The following is an 18,607-nucleotide window of genomic DNA, read 5'->3' on the forward strand; positions in this document are numbered from 1 at the left end:
TATAATATGACTCTTTCACTGCTGTGAATCTGTATGTAATTTAGCCCATTATTTTATGTGATTGTACATATTAATTACATATTGTATAATTAACGGGAATTTAAAACAAATTGGACTCAATATCCATGGTTTGGATAATGCAATTCTAATGCATGAACCATAAGCTTGCTAAAGCACTCTACTAAACTGTGACCTCTGGGCCGGTGAATGCATACAATTTGAGCTCTTTACGCTTTATACATCTAATGTTTCACTGAATGCCCTGTATCAAAGCATGAATCCAAATAAATTGATTAGTATCGTGTGGCAGTTGTGTGTTATTTCAGTAAATTCATTTACAGTGTCTTCATATTAAAACTAGATACTGAATTGTGGCCATTTAACATGAGAAATATCCAGCAAATCTTATTAGTAGAGTAATTACAATGCAATCACCTTGTAGTCAATCTTTATTACAGTCAGATTGAACGCACACACAACACACCGTTGCTTCTCCTTGACTGACATTAAATTCATTGCTTATGCGATGTGCTCATTCGCCCATAGGCCACGAACACAATTCAAATCACTCCTTGTGGTAACAAATTGGTATACATGCACTAAGGTAATTGCCTTTTTATGTTATATGTACACTCTGTACATGTTTTCCTGCAAGATTTTTGCGAGAGTAGATCTGCATTGATGGTAATAACTGTAGAAGTGATTTAAACATGGCTTTGTGTGGTGGGTTGTTGGAGCATTTGACCAGAGTGGTGACTCATAGAAAGAGCAAGTGCTACCCCTAGTGGTTAATCTGGCAAAATGCTCATGGGTCTTTGTTCCTACCTCATAATAACAGAGCGCTAATGCTTGATGAGTGAACTAATTACACATAGATTGGCTGAGATTATATTTAACAGCAAAGCAAATTTGGCCTTTTCATAAAACATTATTTTTCTTACTGATTTCCTTAAATGATTTGTTTTGTGGTTGCATAATTATTTATGTTTTTTGTTTTATATAGGTTGCTGAAATATGCAGCAGTGATAAACACGCAAGTGTGGGTGTGCGTTGTGTTCATTTGTGGGTTTGTGTGTATTTAATGTTAATGAATAACAGACCATTTGTATGGGGGGATATGTGTGCCTGTGTATGTGTTCAGGCCCACCCTTAACAAGCATGAATTAAAACATTGGAACTGACCGTAGACTCATCAGCCTTCACCCTGGCGACTCTGTCAGGGAGACTTAGGAATATCAGAAATGAGCACTGCACTAAGGAATCATTCACTAATTCTATTACAACCCAAGAAGGCTGGGTTATTATTGTCTCATCAGACATCAAATTACATGAAGGTTTTGTGGCTAATTCTTTAAGCCCACCAAAACCCCAGCAAATTAAAAAGCCAAGGGATTCACCTTACTCTTACCTGACCTTTCACCCTGAGTAATGAGTGTGATCCAGCATGCTGTTTGTGAAAACCGGGTTTTGCCATCCCTACAGACACTGTCATAGCTACTGATCCTCTTAAACTCATAACCATTAAGGACATTAAAGTAATTTCATTATTAGCTAGTTAAACTTTTAGTAATGTTTAGCGCTGCTTTTTGTGCCTGCTAGCATGCTATCCCTTCACCTGAACAGGCCTCATATCTGCCCCAGCCTTCTTGGGTTGATCTTGGAATCTGTTATTGTTCCCTTATTGCAGGCGTATCATGTGTCAGTGATATCAACGCTACCACATTTGTATTATTGTTTTGCATCCTGGCAGATATGTCACACCATGGTAATGTCTTTGCTGTCCTACTGTAACGCTACTTCCAGCAGCTTTCCCAGTAACGCAGGAGTCAGACTGACCAGAAACCTCTGTGATGTTTTAAATTCTTGTATTGTTACACTTGTTGTATTGTATACTTATTATTACAATCTTTTATGTACATTCTGAAATGTTCTAGTCAGCAAGGACACTATTACTACATTAATGTATCATTAAAATGCTGATTTAAGTTTACTTTGCAAATTTGAAAGTGATATAGAACCCGAGGGGATCATAAATGAAGGAAACTGGTTAAATCCTCAACTCGTATGACAGCGATGAACATAAATGAAACAACCTCTATACATAAATCGCACTGTAAAATATTGTTTTCACTCTTACCATCACTTTACTACCTATGTTCATATTATGCACAGTACAGTACTACAAGCACCTCTGCCATTGCACTGTATATACTTGCATGCACTCTAATACATATAGATTTATTGGATCTTCTTTTTCTGTAGGTAATGTTACTTCTTGCACTTCTGATCAGATGTTCATTGTACTCTGCACAATGACAATTCAACAAAGTTGAATCTAGTATGATCTAAATGTGTGATAATCTCTTGCATGTACATTGTATGACATTATTTCACCTTAGTTCTCCAGTTCTCAGCAACAAAATTGTGCGTTCCTCAAACAGTCGGCAGGTAGGTCAATGATAGCACGGTCTCCCCAGTTTTCTTATTTCAGAGTGTATAAGTATGTACTCCTGAAATGCATGGCCAGGTTAGATGGAAGACGTTATCTGTATTGAAGCTCAACAACCAAACAAAAACATCCCATTCGTTCGTAATCTTCTCCATTTGCATGCACACTACAGGGCTGCCTTAGCTTGGACACAATTAACAGGCAAGCCATGTCCTGATTGGTTGGCTCTAAGGCTGTCGTTTTGTTTGTCTTAACAGAGCTTATGGTGGTCTTAAAGACCAGAGTAATTCCTTAGAGCATATTTTGACAGCCACCTAAAGCTGAGGTGAATTTTCTCAAACGCTACAAAATGAGTTTTTAATTATCCTACAGCTGTGTCACAGGATTACACAAGAAAAAGCATGACACAATGTCCATAAGTAGCACAGAACTCACCTCTGTCCTCAGACGCTCCTTTATGTGAGGCATGAAGTGTTCTCAGATTAGAAAATCACACGCCTCACCAATACCAATACATTCATTGTATAATGCTTGTTAAAATGACAGTATAACATACCATGGGAAGCAAAATAACATTTTAACATTTGACGCATGAAAGGCATTGAAACACAGCTCTATGCACAGCTGAATGTCATGTGTGGTAAATAAACTCAGTGTTGTAAGGTATATAAGTTCAGAGTGAATACATTGTTTAGTGACCTTCAGACCTTCATGCTATTACATAGCCCGTATCTAAAGAGTGACAAATGGTTCGTCTAGTGAAGCAAACAAATGTAGATTCTGATGCCAGACTGAACCTCTATGTCTGAGTGATATGACCAGTCTGAATAGATACAGCTTCTGATCTTCATTTACAGTGGGGAAAATAAGTATTTCAACCCCTGCCGATTTCGCAAGTTTGCCCACTTGCATAGAAATGTGTGATCTATAATTGTAATGGTAGGTCTATTTTAACAGTGAGAGACAGAATATCAACAAAAACATCCAGAAAACTGCATTTTATAACAGTTATGAATTGATTTGCATTTGTTGCGGCGAATAAGTATTTGAACCCCTAGCAAAACATGACTAAGTTCTTGGTTGAGAAACCCTTGATGGCAAGCACAGACGACTGTTCTTCTAGTTGGTCACCAGGTTTACACACATCTCAGGAGGGATTTTGTTCCACTCCTTTGCAGACCCTCTCCAAACCCTTAAGGTTGTGTTTTCAATGGGAGGAAATGAGGTTCAAGCCCAATATTCCACGGTGCATCGCCCCATCCATAGTCCCCTTGATGCGTTGGAGTCGTCCTATACCCTTGGCAGAGAAACAGCCCCAAAGCAAAATGTTTCCTACTCCATGCTTGACAGTGGGGATGGTGTTCTGGGGGTCTTGTGTTCCAATCCTCCTTAGAATCATTCAAGTGTTCATTGGCAAACTTGCCCATGGTGGTGACGGTGTGTAGTATGACTCTTTGGACAGGTTTCTTTTATATACGTCACCAGTTGAGATCAGGTGTACCTTGTTAGGCCTAATGAGGACTAATATGTGTGCCTCGTGGGCACATAACTGGTCTGTGGGAGCCAGAATTCTTGCTGTTTGGTAGGGGTTAAAATATTTATTTGCCACAACAAATGCAAATAAATTCATAACTGTTATAAAATGCAGTTTTCTGGATGTTTTTGTTGATATTCTGTTTCTCACTGTTAAAATAGACCTACCATTACAATTATTGATCACGCATTTCTTTGCAAGTGGACAAACTTGCGAAATCGGCAGGGGGTCAAATACTTATTTTCCCCACTGTATGTCATTACATGTCATTCAAAAATGTTTTTTTGAATCTCTGCCACAACTGATATTTAGTAGAGTGTTAGAAATGTACGTTATTCTACATGAAGTTCATCACGGAAACCGCTCTTCACAAAAGAGACTGGTGTAGCTGATTGAGCTGGCCCCCATGTTGTGGAGACTCATCTCTTCCACCTGCTGTATGTCATTCAACTCCATTCATGGTGATGACACCCAGTGCTTGCAGCAGATTTTGGAACGCACACAAACAGACAGGCAATGAGATTAAACAGCCTGTCACTCTCTTATCTGAGCCAGATAGAGCAGAAACGTCCAGGCCCCTCAGGGTGGGGGGGCTGCATTGAGTCTGTAAGACAAGTAGGGAGGAGATGACTTCTGGACTGCCATGGCAAATCATTGCTGTCTGCGGTGTGACAGGGTCTCGGGTGACACTTGACCCGGCAAGCCTCTGTGTCCTCTGATCTTGCGCTGACAGGTAGGTTTAAGCGAAGGTGAGGCAAAGTGGCATACGCCATAAGAGCTCAACATTAATTTCTGACTGATCGTTTAAGATTGTGCTCAGGGCTTGGCTATCCTGGGATACAGCATCAGTCCATCATTCAGGTTATTGTTGCCTCCCCATATTTTCTTAAAGCAGAAAAAAAACAAACAAACAAAAACACAGAATTTGGTTATCAGTCAGAATCTGCACTACAAACAGAAACCAGTGAATGTGTTTTTTGTTGTTAAATTTTAGTTTGCTGGGGGGGGGGGGGTGTTGTTGTTCTACAGTCAAGGAAATATGAATGCATTTATATTCAGTGAAACTACATTAGTATTACTAAATGTAAAATAAATCAATACGACCCAAACAGACGATTGACAAGCATGGCCCCTTCCTCCAGACTAGTTCCCACAGTCCACATCCTCCGCCCCTTCACAATCAGCTGATGTCTGTAAATACCTCTGGTTGCCAGGAAGTGTTCGACTCCGGGCCAAGCACTGACTTGAGGGTGCAGAACATCGCCAAACAAAATAACCTAAGCTAACCTAGATAGCTGACCAGATATATTTGCCAGCAATGAAGAACGGATTTTATCCTTTATTTCAAACGAATTCCCTTCGTTCACTTAAAAATAAGTTTGCGATCCATATGTTGCAAACTATTTAACTAATTTTGTGTTGCAGTGGATGTGGGGCTAGCAAAGAGCACAGAAACACTGGAGCCACGTTTAGCTTTTAAGGCATCTAACATTAGCCAGCTAGCATAGCCACTTTGTCACCACCACAAGGACCGAATAGTATCTGGTAAGATAAATCATCGACATAAAAGGAGACAAGACAGACTTGTTTTCCTAACAAAAATGTTGTTATGTTCATGCATGCTTGATCATTTATGTCGGGTATCCATCGACGAGAGTTAGATAAATGTTGGTGGCGATAATTACAAGCTAGCAAAGCACTTCCTGGCTAGCATGTTGGTGGCCATATAGCTTGTTAGTTTACTTTGTGTCTATAGCTTTGGAGTGTTTTTTTCCCGACTTAACTGATACATATGTACGTAAACTGTTAGATTGTTTATATAAGTCAAATTGGGCTTCAACATAGTTTAGGAATCAATAACGCAGTCAAAATAGTAAGCTTACTAGCGAGCTAAGGATTGCTAGCTGAGGTTCGAAAAGACTTGCTGTTATTGTCGTTCTTCTGCCAACTAGCAAGCTACACCCTTGTAATGCGAAACGAAAGCTGAATTTCTCCAACATTCGAACGACTCTAACCACGCCACTGGTCTTTTAACCACAGGCTTGTGTTTTGCTATCAAAAACATGGAAAACCAGTCTAGAAGTCAACCTTGGGGGAAGCTGATAAATTTAGACCGAAGTTGCGAGTCTGAAGTGTTACTTGTCAATCGAGAATGCACCATCGGGCGAAGAAAGGGTGAGTTACATTTCTCCATCTTGATTGCCTATGGCATTGCATTGGCTTTTACTTTCTTCTGATGTTTCTATCATTACAACACATCAGGAGCTAAACGGTGTTTAAACGAAGAACAGAAGAGATATGTTTACCGTTCGATTAATTGTGTTTGTTGAAATACTGGTGAAATAGCCTATGCTATTGTAATTTGCTATCCAAACTTCGCCATTCCTTTGCAGCAGTAATCTACTTTTGACATGACAAAAGACACTGCAGACATGGCCCGCGACAGTCTGTTTGAGCCCTGTATAATCATTTCATCTCATGCACAATATCTTCTTTAGTTCTGTAAACTTACGTCCCCCCCCCCCCAAACACACACACACCACCGTCACCCCCAATAATGACAAAGCCGTCTATTGAGAACGTGCTTGCAGAATATTAATCAGTTTTTTTGTATGGGTTTGGCCCAGGGAAAGGTTAGATGTCCCCGGCTCTGTCTGGGTCTGGCCCTTTATGTCGAGATCTGTGTCTGCTTCCCATCCAGTGGTCTTTAATTTATTTGTCTGCACGGCATGTTGAATGAGTTAGTGCCTCTTCAGACCCATTCCCTCTTAAATAATTAATGTAAAAACCAGGAGCACTTGAGACTACAACTGCTTTCACACGCTTAATGCTAATAGTCAGTCACATTATCTCAAAAAGTCAAACTTAGCAATGTCTAACCCTAGTAGTTGTTATTTGGGGATATGATAAAATACCATAACAATTAAAATGTATGAACATTTATGTGTGTGTTGTGTGTATCTCCTTATTAGTTTGTTATCTCCATGCAGCTAGGCATACCACAACATAAATGTGTTATATATGTGTTATATGGGTACTTTCACCTGTTGGCCAGAACCTACACTAATCCATGTTGTTTGTTTAGGATGTGATCTGTCCTTTCCTGCGAACAAACTGGTCTCTGGGGATCACTGTAAAATTGTGCAGGATGAGCGGTCAGGGAAGGTTTGGCTTGAGGATATGAGGTGAGCTCATGTTTCAGCAAACGTTTCAGTAACCATATATATCTCTATCAACACCATCCCAAACTATGGTTGTGAACTATTAACTGATGCATGAATAAATATTGGCTTAGTACATTTCTAGAATTCTGCAATCTGTCTGTGTCTTTTAAAATAAGCCTTAGCTTGAACAGTACCACACAGTCCTGTATCCATTGCTGAGATGCTCTAACGTCAGGGTAAAGTTGATATGAATGAAGTATTTCCCTGCCCCACAGTACAAACGGTACAGTGATCAACATGTCCAAGCTGGTGAAGAAACAAATGCACCACCTACAGAATGGGGATGTTATCTACTTTGTATACCGGAAAAATGAACCAGAGCAAAGTGAGTAAGACAGGCCTCAGCCTGGGCCCTTTGTTTTGTTTTGTTTGTTTGTGCGTTTACTTGGGTCCTACATTTTAATGACCCATATTATACGGCTCTGTGAATGAAAGACATCTAACAGCCCTGACATTTACTCAAAATGTGAAGTCAACTAAATAGGAAATGAGTCTTATACATTATTTAATTTTTTTCGTGGTATTGTTAAACTTGAAATCTGGTCCTTGTCAAGGGGCATTCAGAGTTGTTCTTTGCTTATTGTGGCTTTTGCATGCTTTACAAATAGCAATTTTCCTAGACATTGAAAAAAACACTCAACTCAAACAGTCATAACGCCATTTCCTTGTTGAGCTAATGTGTAATTACATTGGTTTTGTTATCAGTTTCTATGGAGTGAATAGCAGCTGACAATGAGCTGGTGCTATTTACAAATATATCATTTAATGCATTTAAAACATTAAAACGTGACCAAGCTATTCGGTTACTCTATTTAATTGCCTCTTGAAACTGTGCAACCATGAAAGAAAATTAATTCTAGATATTTATAGCACCTGCTGTTGAGCTCAGTGCTGTTTGTTGTGTTGATGCAGGGGCCTTTCCAGTGTGTAACTACGGATTGTTTTTTCTCCTGCAGATATTGCATATATTTTTCAGTCCATGAGAACACCCCATCAAGCCCCCTCACAAAATGGCAAGTGTGATTTTCAGTCATTTTCATTTAGTTTGGGCCGTATGAAATTCACTTAACTTTATGTTCCCGTCATATTGAATTTGATTTAATTCATACCATGAGGTGTTTTGAATGGAAACATCCCCAATTAGTTTGCTTTCGTTTTTAATCAGTTGTGCTGTATTCAACAATGGCCATTTCAAAGTTACAAGATAATTTTATGACGTCTAGTGTGGAATTGTCTTTTAATGTTTGTTGATTTATTGTGTTCTCGCAGACAGTGGAAGGTCAGCAGAGCCCAGACAGGAGAAGAGCGCAGAGAGCACACCAGAGCCCCCAACAGTAGCCGTGACTCCTCTGTCTCCTGCTCCGCAGCAGCCAGTCCAGGAGGAGCCCCAGCCCTCCACCTCCTCCTCCACCTCCCACCTGTACTGCCTCTCTCCCTCCGTGCCCTCAGGACCCCAGGGTACAGCAGGCACAGTGCAGAACCCTCACGGTAGGGGCCATGACGTACAGGTTGTCCCAATACAGTTTTCCGTTTCCTGCCAAATTCACACAGGCCTGCCGTATAGATACTACCTCCACCATAGAGTTTCTCCCTCGTGTTTTTGGCATTCTCTCGGTGTCTCCTACAGCCTCATCTCACAAGCTTATTTTAATTTGAGTGTGACCCAACAGTTGAGACATTTTAATACAAATTCAGTTTTCATGATCTTACCTGTACAGCTTTTAACCACAATAGGAAGAGAGGAATTAGTTTGATTTGTTTTTCTGATTTCGTCATGTGATTAATCATTCCATTTACTAAACATCGCTGCCTTAAGTAATAGCATAGGTTGCCTTGTCTTCATTGAACGACAAATAACACTACACACTGTATTGTTACGTCCATGCTCTAGGTATAGGCGATACTGCTCACTTAGAGGTCGGTGGTGCCGAGTCCTCCGCCCCCTCCTCCTCACAGACTCCCGCTGCAGGGCTGCTATACACCGCAGGCCCCCATGCCAGGCCTCTCACCCTCAGGGAGATGCTCAGGACCCATGAAGCCAGCCCAGGCTCCGTGAGGGAAGGAGAGAGCGTGGAGCCGGAGAGAAAGAAGAGGAAAATGGCCACTGGTAAGCAGGCTTGTACTTGGTTAGACTCACGAGGAGGAAGATGCCAGCACACCGAAAACGCATAGCATTTTTAAAATACATTTTTGTACTTTTAAACCATCATGTTGTACTCCTTTGATGTATCACTTTCCTCCAAGATGGATTCTGTTAGTTTGTCTTTCACTCACTCACTCTCTCTTCCTCTCTTGCACTATTTGATTTTTTAAATCTAGATGGTGGTGATGAGTCGTGTTTGCCGCCCTCGGTCTGCAGTGAGTTGGCGGCCCTGCCAAAACAGCCTCTGGTGGAGTTGACTGGGAAGGAGCGAGCCAAAACGGACAAGATGGAGGAGTCGCTCACGTGCATCATCTGCCAGGATCTGCTGCACGACTGTGTGAGGTAAGACACAGTAATGTCCACGGGTGTGACCGTCATACTCCCGGGCTGCCTGTGTGTGGGGCTTTCCTGCTACACCCTCCAAGTAAAAAATTACCAAGACCTCTTTCAGGTTGCTGAGAAGCAGAATATTGAAAGTAAATGTACTTGTAGGTGTAAAAGTAAATGTAGGTGTACTGCTAAACAAATTTGCACAAAAGTAATGTGGAATAAAAAAAGGAAGGTGACTGGAAGAATCCTACCCACCACACAATATTTAAAGCATGCTATGCCGTATCATATCATCATTTTGGTGCAGCTCTAACCTTGTGTTCGGCATTGAGATATTTCCCCCTCTAACTAGCTTGCTTTTGTTTCAGTCTGCCGTGGGTGTGTGTGTGGGTGGGTGGGTGGGTGGATGGATGGATGGATGGATATCTCCATAGTGCAGCAATATGTGGGTCACTTAACATTGTGAATCCCAATTAGTTTGTAATTTTGGTTCTGAAGGCAGATTGGGATATTCACACAGCAGATGTCACACTTTGATCAGCCACTCAGCAGCATGTGCCGTCTCAACCCTGTCTGATGCCTCGCGCCAACAATCGGTCAAACCGGCTGTGGTTTTGCCAGACATGCGGCTGGCACGGCAAACGCAACTCTGTTGTCTCTTCACCAAATATGGCGCCAACACTATCTTTTGTGCTCTCTATAGTTTATGAAATTGTATTTATATATTTCATTGGATTTGTGTGTCTGTGTGTGTCAGTCTCCAGCCCTGTATGCACACATTCTGTGCTGCCTGCTACTCTGGTTGGATGGAGCGCTCCTCCCTCTGCCCCACCTGCCGCTGCCCTGTGGAGAGGATCCGCAAGAACCACATCCTTAACAACCTGGTGGAGGCCTACCTGCAGCAGCACCCAGGTAAAACTCACACACTCACACACAGAGAAAGATGGATACACACTCACACACAGAGAAAGATGGATACACACACACACACACACACACACACACACACACACACACACACACACACACACACAGAAAGATGGATACATACAAACAAACACATAGGCCCTCAGTTGGAAGAGACTTATCTGCAGCAGCATCCAGGTAAATACGGGTCATACCAAAGATTACCGTTATGGATTTGTATCTCTGCAAATTAAGGCTGGGGACAATAATCGTTACATTGTTGAATCGTACCCACTGCGACGTGTAGTTACAATGATGAATGTAAATATAAATATACCGATAACACTGCTAGTACCTACTACCTGTAACATTACACATTACCTGGGTCTTGTAATGCTGGTTAAGTACAGTTAATGTAAACAAATCATTCACTTTGCATGTTACCAGCCATCATCATCATCAACAACCATCAACAAAATTAGGGCACATATCGACATAAGCCTACTGCTGGGTAGTCTCTTACAGTTTTTTTATGTAATAGGACTCATTCTAATAGTTCCAAACAGCTGTTTAATAAAAAGTGAAAAGGAAAAACAGTTCAAATCTGAGTGCTTGTATTTATAAATAAAAAAAACATGAAGGATAAGATGCATGGGGATTTGTCAAAATCATTTTATATTTGAATCGTTACCCTTGGAATCATAATCCAATCATGAGGTCAGTGAAGATTCACACCTCTACTTCAAGAATTTTACGGGAGCCCACTGGCAGTAGTGCCGAGGTCACACGCAGGCAGGGCAATAACACACAGTTCTCAGTGACATGGTGGGGACGTGCTTACAGGAGCCCTACTGAAGGCATTAATGATGGTTACCAAAACAAGACTGTGTGTGTGTGTGTGTGTGTGTGTGTGTGTGTGTGTGTGTGTGTGTGTGTGTGTGTGTGTGTGTGTGTGTGTGTGTGTGTGTGTGTGTGGCGCTACCACAGAGAAGTGTCGCAGTGAGGAGGACCTGCAGAGCATGGACATGCGCAATAAGATCACTCAGGACATGCTGCAGCCAAAGATTGAGCGCTCCTTATCAGACGAGGAAGGCAGCTCCGACTACCTGTTTGAGCTCTCCGACAACGACAGCGACACCTCTGACATGAGGCAAGCCACCCTTCAACATTCCACCACATCAACACACCATAAAACCTACCTGCATGTATCGGGCATATCTGAACAACCGATCATGCATATAAGGAATAGACACGTCAACACATTTACACAGCACAACCTCATGCCCTGTGATCTTCAAAGAGATAATTCAGTCCGTTCACTGTGGAACTGTTAAAAATGTTCTCTCCTTGGCTCCGTTTGTATAATTATAGTAACCACCATTTACGTCATATAGCCATCTGAAAAGCTACAATCTTAAAACAGCATAAATTGAACACCTAAGACCAGCCCACTGATAATTACCGTTAACCCAGGTAATATCTTTGGTCATTTTGTTGCAATATTTCAGGCCCCAGTGCCTCCACATTTTTCCTTTTAGTATTTACAGTTCTTGATTAACTGTCTTTGATCTTGAACAGTGTGTTCACTTCTTCATTGTGTCATTTTAGGGTTATAAGATAGGGGTAAACCATTACACAGCTTTCCAGTTGGTCTTGGTTCAGATTGATGAGAGAGTCTGGCGCTGGTAGACCAATGTCTTTTTGTGTTCTGTGTCCACAGTCAACCGTTCCTGACGTGCCGGCAGTGTCCAGGCTACAGGAAGGACATGAGCCAGGCCTCGTGGATCGCTGCTGACCCGCCTCCAGAGGAAGGGCAAGGGAAGCCCCCAGGAGAGGGGCCCTCCACATCTGCAGAGGCCTCCCCAGGTGCTGCTCTCTCTCTCTCTATCTCTGTCTCCCCCCCCCTCTTTCTCTCTCTCTATTCCCTTCCTCCCTCTCTCTGGAGCCTGTCTGTAGTGCTGCTAGCACATACATTTCTTCATACGGGAAGCTCATATTGTCGCCCTTTTGTAGTCTTAAAACGGCATGTTTCCTTGCTTAAGAACTTTTGTACTAGTTCCACATCACTAACATCACATAACAAGTCTTTTTAATTTTGTCCTCAAAACCACTGAAATGTGTATATGAATTTTATTCAGGTTCTAGTCTTTATTGACAGGGCAGTGAACAGTAGATAAGAAATGATTGGGGGCAAGAGATGGGGAGGGGGCGTGAGAAGGCCGGATTCAAACCTGGGTCCTTGTGGGTATTTTGCAAACTTTTCTAAACTTTGTGTAATACTTTTCAAGGTGAAGGGGGTGACCATGCTGTGTTTTCCCCTCCATATCTGTAGCAACTAATGCTGTGGCTGTGCTCGTCTCTCTCTGTAGCCAACACACTCCAAGAGTTCAAGTGCCCTCCCCAAGGCAGCCACGTCATCTGCACATGCTGCCTTCAGCCAATGCCGGACCGCCGTAGCGAGCTCACCGGCCAGCAGGTGTCCTCCCAGCAGTGTGAGTGATCACCTCACCTGTCAGTCAAAGACAACGAGTCAGTCAGCGAATGCAGTCTTGTTTTGCATTTTATGTGATTAAAAAAAAAAAAAATGTCCATTGTTTTGCTCCGCAGGTATGGTGTGTCAGCGTCCCTTCTGCCACATGTACTGGGGCTGCCAGCGCATCGGCTGTCACGGCTGCTTGGCGCGCTTCAGTGGTGAGCCTTTCAAATAGATCTGCACACACACACACACACACACACAGGAGTCGTCCAATTATCTCTGTCCAAGGCAGTGGACCTGTCAGCCTTTATCTTCATGTAATTCCCGTGACTGTTGACCCTTGTATATTGTATTCCAGTAATGAATCACCATTGCGTGTGTGTGTGAATAATCACATTTCTCTGCAGAGCTCAACCTCACTGACAAATGCCTCGACGGGGTGCTGAACAGCAACAATTACGAGTCTGAAATCTTGCAGGTACCAACCGCATTTTTCACGGCTGTGTTTGAGAACGGCTGTTTGTAAATCCATAATTTAATCATGTTCACCCAACTGAATCCCCCCCACACCAACCCCCCCACAATTACACTTTCTCTCACACACACACACACACACCCACACGTCTTAATTGCCGTGTTTCTGTTGGCAGAATTATCTGTCCTCAAGAGGTTTGTCGTGGAAGGAGATGCTGCAGGAGGGGCTGCAGGCAGCACAGCGGGGGGTCTTCCATCTGTCTGGTAGGAAGTCTGCTCTCACCACACACACACACACACACACACACACACACACACACACACACACACAACAACATCATGCAACTTACTGTCATTCATATACCACCCCAACATACACACACAGACTTGGAGCATGCAACACACTGTCATACATATACCACAACATGTAAATTACATAATTAATATATTGTGTGTGTGTGTGTGTGTGTGTGTGTGTGTGTGTGTGTGTGTGGCTGCAGATTTCCGCATCAACACCAGTTCTGTTTTGTGCTACTGCTGTGGTCTGCGAGCCTTCAAGGAGCTGGCCTACAAATACAGGGAGAGCATCCCTTCCTCTGAGCTTCCAGGTGAGTCGTCGTCCCCCCCCCCCCCCCCCCACACACACACACACACACACACTCTCCTGAAGCTAGGGGTTAGCAAGTGATACTAAAAAATCTCCTGCCAAGGATTCTGCCTGTATGCCAACGCAGCAGATGACCTCCTTTCTCCTCCCCACTTCCTCCCCCCGGGGTCCCAGTTGTACAAAGTGACTAGGTAAATAATGGTGGTTTATTCTGGCTCATGACTCCGTCTGCTGTTGCTGTTGCTGCTGCAGCCGCGCGCTGGGTGGGGATGGTGTCACCGCGCGCTGTTGTTGGTGCTAAGTACATGCCCGAGGGGAGGAAGCCATTAAATAACACAAGGGAAGGGTTTCAGCTACCACAAGAACACTTCATGATTTAAATGAAGAGTGCTGTTGTAGAGTACTATACATGATATTTATTTGCCTCAGTTTCACCTCCTATATTCTGTTAAGTGATTTATTTATTTATTTATTTTTGTATTATTATTTGATTTTTCTTTCCATTTGAGAATAACTTCATTTGATCCTTGTGTGGTAGTATTTCCATTATCATTTGTATTTCAAAGATGTATTGATATGTTGGTGCAAGTATTGATGTCCCGTATATGAGGATGACACTGGACTTTCCTGCCTTCACAGCTACTGTGACGTCCCGGCCAGACTGCTACTGGGGACGTAACTGCCGCACACAAGTCAAAGCACACCACGCCACGTAAGCTTCCACTGACCTTTCAGCCACCCTATAACACCCTTCTAGCAGAATGGCGTTCTTTTAATTGAGAGAGTGATTTCAAAATAGTTTATTTAAGGCAGGAAGGTCATCACCATTTTATGCTGGTTTCCCGTTTTGGATGCCACCAGTGGTAGGTTCTGAAGCTGTGTTCTGGTTCTGGTCTGTTTTGCTTTTGTCTGAGACCATGCAGCTTACTGGCTTAGATGTCCAGTCAAAGCAGTAGATGATGACCTCCTTAGACATTAGTTTTAACGAAAGATAGATGGATGGATGGATACTTTATTAATCCCGAGGGAAATTTTAGAGCATCATGCTTTGGAAGAAGCAGAAGAGATTTTGTCTGCAAATCCTCTGAGTTTTTGAAAATGTTTCATGTTGCTTGTGCTAATGTCTGTGGTAAATTCAGTAATATGAGTGAGTACATGCAGTTTGGCAAGCGAGCTCATAATATTCCATAGTGGTCCTGCCTGCCATGTGTGTGTTTCACCAGCAGAGGGAGTTCCCATATTGCCTTGGCAGTTTTAAGAGTCTGCTGAGAATTCATTTTGTAACTGAAACCAGCTGTAGCCAACTCTGAATGAACAGAGTTTCTATTTAATTCTGTATTAATGTAATATTTCCTTTGTTTGTGTGTGTGCTCCTTTCTCTCTCTAGGAAATTCAATCACATATGTGAACAGACACGTTTTAAGAACTGACTTGTTGCCTGTGATGGTGTCCATTCCACTGAAGAACGAGAAAATGCCCTCAGCTGCCAAGCAGCCCCATAGACTGTATGAACACGATCCTGTGGACCTCATGTCACCAAACCCGCAAACTAGAGATGGTGGACTTGTTTCCCCCGAGAAGATATGTTTTATGGATTTACTCATGTACTCCACAGTACTTTACTGCATTGCTTGCTTGTGAATCACTGTACTTTTTGTTTTGTTTTTGTCTTGTTGTAAGTTTATCTTTTGGTCATGTGTACTTTGGGGAAGCAGCAATCAGACCAGAAGAAGCACTTTGGAAGGAGAGCAATCAGTGAGCCTGTGAAAATAGTCTAGCCACTAATTTCATTCCGTACTTGTTGCAATGCTTAGTTTTCTGTATGTGACTCACGTTTTAAGGGACTATATCTTACATTAGCGGAGATAGCAATCAAACCAATCGTTGCGTGTGAATGTGTGGTCTGTTAGTTGAAGGGACTTGGTTGAGAATGATCAGGGTCCGCCCTGCTTCTTTAGACAACTATGCCATTAGATCATCCGCATCGAAGGAGCTTCGTTGAACTAGATCAAGGCAGTGTAAAGTCTCTCCAGTGTGCCTAATCCCTACACAGTTACAGAAATGTAAAAAAGAAAAGACGGTAGGCTGCATGTGCCTAGTGGCCGGTTGTAGTGATGCCAGATAGCGATCGACGCTGGAACAGCTCCAAGCGTAGATTCACCAGATCAGGGGCAGAGCCATGCCGGAAATCAGAAGCTAGCTGAAATTATTTTTATTATTATATTATTGTTATTATCATTATTATTATTTTGGATTATTATTATTTTATTATATTTTTTGGAAAGTGCTTAGACACTTTTGTTAGCTTTTAGATCTTCTTTGTCAACTTTTTTTTGTCTTTGCTGTAGTGCATGTAATATTTTTGGAAAAAGCCACCTACTGGTGACTGTCTGTTATGAGTGATTCTAGTCACTTGGAAGACTAATGGCAACTACACCGGTGTATTGCCAACACTCTCTTATGCATCTTTTGAAGAAATCTAAAGTTATTTGCGGTCAAGGTGGGCCACACACACACCGAACAAAAAGAAACCCACTCGTATTGCACCAAGTCAACACCGTTGCTGCTTCCATTTAATCTGCCTACTTTTGGGAGGACAATGCAATTCTGTATTAATTTTGGTGTAGGATAGTTTAGACATACAAAAAAAAATGACCACAAAAAAAATCTTTTTGTAGAAAATTCTACTTTATATATATTTTTTTTTGCTTTTGTTTTTCGTGGAACATATAGAGGTGAAAAGCCATGTGAAAGCTGTACAGAGCAGGGCTTAGTGGGAATCCATGTGATGGTTGTATAGGATTACACCTCCTACTCTGTGAGGGGATAAGAGTAATGTGTTGAAACTGTGTAGTTTTATCGAAGGCTGTGGGGCTCAGTTGTATGCTTTGCTCAGGATAATCAACTCTAAGCTGATTAATGCAGTGCATTACAGACGCTTACTCTGACCCGATGGTAATGGCCAGCGCTGGCTCTAGGTGGTGTAAAAGGCGAAATGGTCTTCCACAGGAAAGGGGAAGGATTCCTCTCTCTTTTCTTTTTCTTTTTTTGTATTAGGCTCATAGCGTTGTTTAAGCCCACACACATAAGTCGACCCTACTCCGACACGGGGGGCTACCTAATTAGGCGCCTAATGGAGCGAGTAGGCGTGACTGCAGTCAAACGTGCTGTGGGAAACTCCACTCGAGACAATTCTGCCAAATTCAAATCTCCAATGTGCCAGTGCGTGTGACCGCTATTACGCCACAGAGGTTTTTCTTTGTGTGCCGATCTCCGAAGTTAAGACACATTTGTCGGTGCTCTTAAGTGTGCTGGAGGGAATAGAGGAGTGACCTTTTTATAACTCTGGATTACATATTCTTCCCTTTTGAATCATTAACTAATCAGTGGTGGCCTAGCCAGAATGCCTCTGGTACTCCAGTAGAATGGCATGAGCCTTAGTGCTGTTGGTTTTTTAGGTTTTTTTTTTTAGATATTGGACCAGGTGGTTCAGTTTGCAATTTATTACACTGTCGTGTTACTTCTATATACATTTCTTCCAGATATTGTTGTAATGACTTGTTATTTTGTAGATATAAAGTTATTGTAGTATTATTTCCCGATTGGGAATGTAGGTAGTATCCCCACCCCCACTAAGTACTAGTGTTTACATATAACATTTGATCAGTTGTGGGCTAGTCACTCTTCTCAAAGGTTTTGAAAGGGTGAATGTTTGCTGTTTAGTAGTTTGGCAACAACTGAATTTGGAACTAGATTTGACCCCCTCCCCACACTCAATCAGTATTGCACAACGGCTAATTTTGACCCAGGGACATAGACCCCCCTCGAGTGCAATACGTACAGTAATGTGCATCTTCCAGACTTGCCAATCACTGCACAGCTATCAGGTGTATGTATGAATGTGTGTGTGTGTGTATATTTGTGTGTGTATGGGGGGGGGGGGGGGGGGGGTGGTGGTGTGCGGTGGATGCAGAAGGTGTGGGTGTGCAGGGCCCTTGGCCCAGAACCTGCCTGCTCACATCCTGATGGCGGGCGAGCGCAGTTGTGGGTTTCCAGGTTTGTAGGCTCACACTGGCATTCCTTAGCAGCTCAGGACCCTGAAATGAGCCCCGGGCCAATCCCCCGGCCAGAGCCACTGCGTTTTAATTGTATCCAAGCAGAGGACCTCTGCACCCTAAAGCCAACAATAGTGCAAGCCGCTGATCAGGAGTGGGCATAAGGCTGCTTTGCCTTTTTTTTTTTTTTCTCAAAGGAAACCGTTGTACTCCAGGGCAAATATTTACTCACTTTTCTGAGAAGGTCTGGAAAGCGCCGTACAGTTCGGAGCACATAAGAGGGGGGTAGTTGAATTCTACCTCATCAAGGCTTACTTAAAAGGAGAACAATCCCGTCTGTACATTGTGTTCAGTAGGTTTCTTTCTTTCTGTTTTTGAGTAGCCAAGGACCATAGGGGGCATTTAGAGT

The 18,607-nt window shown here is 42.5% G+C and overlaps 1 protein-coding gene across 1 annotated transcript; it reads left to right on the forward strand.

Annotated features, from left to right (window-relative positions):
- The first annotated feature begins 5,248 nt into the window (after window positions 1-5,248).
- On the forward strand, window positions 5,249-18,091 carry chfr (checkpoint with forkhead and ring finger domains, E3 ubiquitin protein ligase). The gene is made up of 18 exons (XM_080852813.1): window positions 5,249-5,528; window positions 6,024-6,158; window positions 7,069-7,168; window positions 7,423-7,532; window positions 8,164-8,224; window positions 8,481-8,695; window positions 9,099-9,314; window positions 9,527-9,692; window positions 10,438-10,592; window positions 11,574-11,736; window positions 12,307-12,452; window positions 12,956-13,078; window positions 13,194-13,277; window positions 13,470-13,540; window positions 13,713-13,800; window positions 14,037-14,144; window positions 14,783-14,855; window positions 15,531-18,091. The coding sequence occupies exons 2-18, from the start codon at window positions 6,047-6,049 to the stop codon at window positions 15,571-15,573; spliced, it is 2,034 nt and encodes a 677-aa protein (XP_080708939.1). The 5' UTR covers window positions 5,249-5,528; window positions 6,024-6,046; the 3' UTR covers window positions 15,574-18,091.
- Window positions 18,092-18,607: the final 516 nt, after the last annotated feature.

Source organism: Sprattus sprattus, assembly GCF_963457725.1.
Source record: "Sprattus sprattus genome assembly, chromosome: 15".
In the NCBI taxonomy this organism is placed as follows: domain Eukaryota; kingdom Metazoa; phylum Chordata; class Actinopteri; order Clupeiformes; family Clupeidae; genus Sprattus; species Sprattus sprattus.

Coding starts and splice junctions, on each gene's coding strand:
- chfr (XM_080852813.1), top strand. CDS start 6,047: ATGGAAAACCAGTCTAGAAGTCAACCTTGGGGGAAGCTGATAAATTTA. Junction 13,079..13,193: donor GCAGGTGTCCTCCCAGCAGT/GTGAGTGATCAC, acceptor TTTGCTCCGCAG/GTATGGTGTGTCAGCGTCCC. Junction 13,801..14,036: donor GGGGGTCTTCCATCTGTCTG/GTAGGAAGTCTG, acceptor GTGTGGCTGCAG/ATTTCCGCATCAACACCAGT.